General features: G+C 34.0%; 1 protein-coding gene across 1 annotated transcript; it reads left to right on the plus strand.

The window, feature by feature from the left end:
• Positions 1-2,956: 2,956 nt before the first annotated feature.
• Positions 2,957-5,570, plus strand: LOC143600222 (uncharacterized). Its single transcript, XM_077077972.1, has 7 exons — positions 2,957-3,131; positions 3,197-3,264; positions 3,725-3,833; positions 3,978-4,060; positions 4,163-4,321; positions 4,422-4,523; positions 5,194-5,570. Exons 1-7 carry the CDS (start codon positions 3,071-3,073, stop codon positions 5,344-5,346), a joined length of 735 nt encoding a protein of 244 aa, XP_076934087.1. The 5' UTR covers positions 2,957-3,070; the 3' UTR covers positions 5,347-5,570.
• The last annotated feature ends 430 nt before the right edge of the window (positions 5,571-6,000 follow it).

A 6,000-nucleotide genomic window follows, 5' to 3' on the forward strand; every position in this document is an offset into this window, starting at 1 on the left:
GCGCAAAATTCTCTTCGATTACGACTTACTTCTATATATCACATTACTAAAACCACATCACAACGTTTCATAAAAACGATGTTGCCGGTCCGGGTTCAAGGAACAGATGAAGAAACCAAGCTCTTAAAAAATGGTTAGTACAAAGCTCCACTAGCTAGATACCTTCATCTATTCACATATTTGACAAGGTGCCAATGAAGAAACAAAACCCGCACTATAAAAAAACTATGAGAAAAGGAAAACTCATACATCACAAGTAACACAAACACGGGTTCTCCTCCAACAAAGAATTCAATAAGAAAACGTCCGAAAGGACCAAACATGGACACCCACAACATATTTCACTATTGATATGATTTAACTACAAATTGTACACTTTGTTTTTATTAACAAAGATAACATTGTTAGTTCTCAGCAACATCCACACCCACCAGCAACCCAACTAAAGAAGAAGGCAATAACATTGCATGTCATGGTTGCTAAAGTCGCTAGGCGAACCCTAGGCGGTCGACTGGGGAGTTGGGAGTACTTGGCCTTAGTCGGTGAGTACTCGGCCTTAGTCAGAGAGTACTCGGGGATGGCTCACCGATAACTCGGCCTAGGCGGGGATTACTCATTGAGTACTCGGCGCGTAGGCGCGATTTTTACAACCATGTTGCATGTATTGACGCACCACCCGCACCCGTAACCATTATACCAGCCTGCACAACTAATGACAACTATTAGGATGATGCATGGTGGGCAACCAATCTATACACCGTCATCCGGGCCTGCAAATATTACGAGAGCAAGTGATCCTCTTTTGAGATACTTAGGAATTATTAATATTTAGTATCTAATTCGGCATTACAATTGTAATAGACGGTATAATAATTGCTTATATTTTCTTAACAGCTAACTGTTGAAACATTTTTCTACCTAATATGGGATGAAGAAAACTCTACAATGTAATCACCTTCTTACAATAATAGAATGTCTAATAATATAGAAAACAAAACCCGTTAATGTCCCTCACAATGATATCACCTGCCTTCTCATTACATTTACCCCTCAAATCCAGATAGCATATTATTATCGTTATTCTACTATAACATTCGAGGGATAACAAAATGAAAAATATTATGAAAGAAAGGCAAATTTATATCACCAACCTTCCATAACGTTACGATTCAAAGATATTGTCATAGAATGTTACACTACATCACATCGGTGTAATGGTTATTATCGTTATTCTTCTATAACATTCGACTGACAACTTTGTAGCTTTATCTTGAACATTTATTTCATCTCTTGATTAAATGCCAACTCTAACTACTCTCCAATTAACACAAATTCAATCTTTTATATCGATTAAAAATCACAAAACCCATAAACATACTTTATTACCAAATTTCATAAAACACATTGTATCAAATATATATGCATATTTCAATATTTAGTAAGCACTTCCACACAAAAAAACAACATCCAACAAACCATATGCAAATGCGGCAACACGCTCACACTGATAAACCATTACACACCACACCAAACACTACAAAACAATACGAGGGGATAATTTGCGCATACCCGCAGCAACGCGCGGGCATTTATGCTAGTATAAATAATGTTAAAAGCTAATAGTAATTGATCTAATAAGTTCAAGGGAATGTGCATTCAGTAAAAATGGTATAAAATAAGGTACGTTTAGCATCACCCAAAATTTTTTAGCAAAACTTATTTTTATGTTGTATAAGTTTTATATCTTCTTGTTTCTTTTTTATGTTAATAAAAAAACTTGTGTTATCATGATGTTAAAAACACTAAAGTAAATGTTAATAAAAAACGTGTGTTATATTTAATTATTTAAAACACTTAAGTAGGTTTTTTGGGGATAACATTACATTTAATATTGTATATGAACCAAGAGGTTTGAACTCGTGCTTTTTTTTTCAATAGCAACTCAAACAGTACTTGCAAAATAGATAAGGGATAGAGAGCTGCTATCACAATAAAACAACGACGTAAAGTGATTTGTGTGGATGTTAATTGTTAAATAGCAAGCCTTATAAAAATTAGATCACCATTTAAAACTTCTCTCTAACCAAGGCAGAGTCGCAGAGATCACCTCTTTGATCTCGAATTAATGGTATGTTAATTTTTCATTGTCTAATTTTATCTAAAATCAAATTTGATCACCATTTAAAACTTCTCTCTAACCAAGGCAGAGATCTATGCATATATTCAAGTTTTACCCTATGAGTCTGTGACCCTATCATCAATAGACCAAAAATGATATTTTACAAAAGTAGTCATTTTCATACATAAATTCTGAGTTACTTATACTAATGAGTCCGATGAAAGATTCATAACTTTTTTAAGTCAAGGAAAAAATTGGTATGGTGAAAACAAGTAAGGATGTCAAAATGGGTTAGATTGAACAAGGTCATGCTTAATTGCTTATAGCTGTATTCATACTTATTTTTCTCAGTGCTATTAATTAATTAAAAGGATTTAAATGTAAAACAAATCAATAACTGACACTTTTTGAAATTTCAACTCTGATAACTGTTGAAATAAATTCCCGTCATTGTTTTATTCCGAAGGAATATTAAAAAAGTACATATCTTTAAACACTATGGATAAACTACAGGTGGCACACCAGGTCTGGTCAGACCATCCCGGATCCGTCAAGTGTTATACATATTCGATACCATATTTTTTCCAAACTAGAAAAAAGAAGATTATTTAAATTGCGTTGCCATTTACAAACATAAAAGATTGAGTTAAGTACACCGATAAGTCTAGTGACGGATTCAGAAACTTTTACGAGTTAAGAGAAAAAAACAATATGGTGAAAATAAGCTGAGAAAAAAGAAGTTGATAATAATCAGTTCCTAGTTCCTGCTTATTTACTTAACAGTGTTGTAAAACTTGCAATTTTTTTCATAATTGGAGGACCGAAATCGGCGAGTCCCGAAATACATAGACACACAAGAAGCATCCCGCATACGACTGCATCGCATCACAGCATATTCTGGTCGTTTCTAGGGCTCACATTCAGCTTGCACAATTCAATCAATTCTCAATCATGGCGACTCCTGATGTTGTTGTGCAGGCCGAACACGATCATTTCTTTGATCATACCAAAGGTATATATACAATTTCCCCTAAATAATTTTATCGTTAATTGTTCAATTAAACGATTCGTTTGCAGGCGATGCTAAATCACGAGGATTGGCGCTCGAGAAGAAAATCGAATACCTCGAGAGCTTGAACGACAGAGTAATTTCGATTTTTACAGATCTTTATTATATATTTTTCAGGATTAATAAAGATGTGATTTGTGTTGATTATGCGTATGTTTTGATTGAATTGATATCTTGACCTAATAAACAAACCTGTATGTACTGATAACATGAATTTAAACTGTTTTAATTTCTAATCTGATTGCAAATCTATCATCTTGTTGACTAGTTATTGATTGTTTCTGCACCTGATATAGAAGTTTGATGTTGTTGATCTTGTTTCGGTATAGTAAATTGTTGCTTCATAGATAGATACTTTGCACATATGTGATATGACATGCTCTTAACTCTTCACTCATATCCTTTCTTACATTACTCGAATTTCATAAAATATTAACCATTTGAAGGTTTCCGCCATATTTAGTTAATTTTTAGTCGTGATTTACGTTGTGTGTAATTTTTACATAACTTGAGTTTCATAAAACTATGATTTTCAGGTTAGCAACAGACGGGCACGTAGATGGATAAATGATCGTATATTGCTGGAACTTGTACCTCGTTTGACTGGAGATGAAATCAGAGGGTTGTTTGCTCCACCACCTTTTGGTAAAACACTTTAATATATGTATAATTGGATATGTATAGTAAAGTTAAATACATTTTTATTTAATATTAACCATTTAACCTCCATGTTATGCTCTTTATTTGCTTACCTGGCAATATGATATTCATTTATGGTTCACTTTACAGGTGATGAGGCCCAACCGTCAGCCTTTAGCATGACAAATGCGGGAGAGTGGGACAAATTCAGGAACATAGACATGGATAAAGAGGTACGGTTTCGTTATTTATAAATAAAATGAACAAAGACCCGACACGTTATGTTTCGTTATATCTGTATTTAATGCTTCATCTTTTAATATTTTCCTATGTAGGCTGGTGCACTAGAGGCACTTAAAGGTTTATCATCAAAGAAGAAAAGCAATGTGGATGCTGATAAGATAGCTGCGTTGACCGCATGGCATAGGGTTGACTGCAGGACTCGAGAGGCGTTTCGCCGGAGTTTTCTTCCAGAACTCGTTAATGGTTTTGAGGTATTTTACAATGAAATAACTATATTATTTTTATTATTATTCAAATCATATATATATTTTACAATCATAGTGTATGATATGATACGTGTACTGTTTTCAGGTGAACATACGTGCCTTTGTGGCAGAGGCAGCTAATGAGGAGGTTCTTGTGATGTATGCACAAGATCCGTTTCATAGGCTGTTACTTCATGGTGTTTGTGAGGTAAAATATAGATCTTTTTCTGAAAGTTTTTACTAAAATTATTATCAGTTAGAGTTCATTCGTTTAACTTTAAGCGAGCAAACAGTTGAACACAAACAATTAAACGAACAGGGGCTTGTTACTCGTGTTTGTTCGCTAATAAATGTTCGTGTTTGTTTGTTAATAGTATAAATAAATGGTTCATGAGCGTAAACAAACGAACATAGGTGAACGGACATAACTGTGCGATAATCAGTTAAAAGTAAACGTGAACATCAGTCCGTTGGGCTAAAAAATTAGCTAAACCTAGACTAAATTGTAGTGAGGATAAAAAAATAAATGAATATATTAACCGGCGAACTTAAGCAAACGTAAGCCAACAAACAAAAATAAACGTAATCAAACGAACATAAACTAGCGTAGATGAATGGACATAAAAGAAAGAACAAGACATGTGCTCATGTTTCTTCGTTTAACTAAATAAACACAAAAATTTGTTCATGTTCGGTTATTTATTAAATAAATGAACATAAACAAACTTCCCACCAAATGGTTCACTGAATGTTTGGTTCGTTTACAGTCCTACCACTTTTAGTCTTGAATGTTCTCAACTTACTTAATGCCACAACTCACATGGCTACTTCTCAAATGTGCATGCGAACACTCCCTAAATTTTCTTTATTATTGACAGTTTTACAATTTGGTGTCAACAACTGAGAACGAAACCAAAGGTGCAAAGGTGTTGAAGATGACCAAAATCAAGAAGAAGAAAGCGGGTAAAAACGAGCTCCCGACCATCACGCTTTGTGAGTTTCTGAAAATGGCAAAAGATGGTTTTTGGTAGGTGTTTTAACCTAACTGGACCATGGTTACAGCCGTGTAAATAGTTAGCTTAAGTTTGTACCAGCTAAAATATAACTGGATGTGAATTTGTTTCTGTTGTGCCCACCCTTTGAATAAGTTATTTGTAGCTGCTAATGTGGTGGAAGTGCCAAAGATTCTTGTAAGTTGTAACATTCTTTTTATTTGACTCTGTTGGATATTTATCTCAAATGTCTTATAATAATATTATTTTTACTACTGATTTGTTGAATATGTATCGAGTCCACTCCATGGAACATCTAATTTTTTGTTGTAGAAACTTCATGATGAATTATGAAGCTTTAGGAATCTAGGATTAGATAGCTTCTTCCTTCAATTGAAATCACAGGGCGTGTTAGCCTTATTTGTTGCCGTGCCTCATGGAGCAGCATTTTAACCATCTTTTGTATACTACACTCGTTACACAATTTACACAATTTACGTTTTTACTGATTTGGAACAGAGATTATTGAACCCGTTCGATCTTAGCATCTGTTACTTTTGACCAAATATTGTAGAATGATCTGCGAGATTTGGTTTTTATTTAAACAACAAACTTCCTTCATTTGAACTTTAATTTCTTTAGGCATTTGTGAGACGTTTGCCAAAACTCACAAATCTTAAGATAATTTGAAAA

Source organism: Bidens hawaiensis, unplaced genomic scaffold (assembly GCF_021521415.1).
Source record: "Bidens hawaiensis isolate Kalapana, Puna unplaced genomic scaffold, B.hawaiensis_p1.1 tig00053810_1, whole genome shotgun sequence".
Taxonomy (NCBI): Eukaryota; Viridiplantae; Streptophyta; class Magnoliopsida; order Asterales; family Asteraceae; genus Bidens; species Bidens hawaiensis.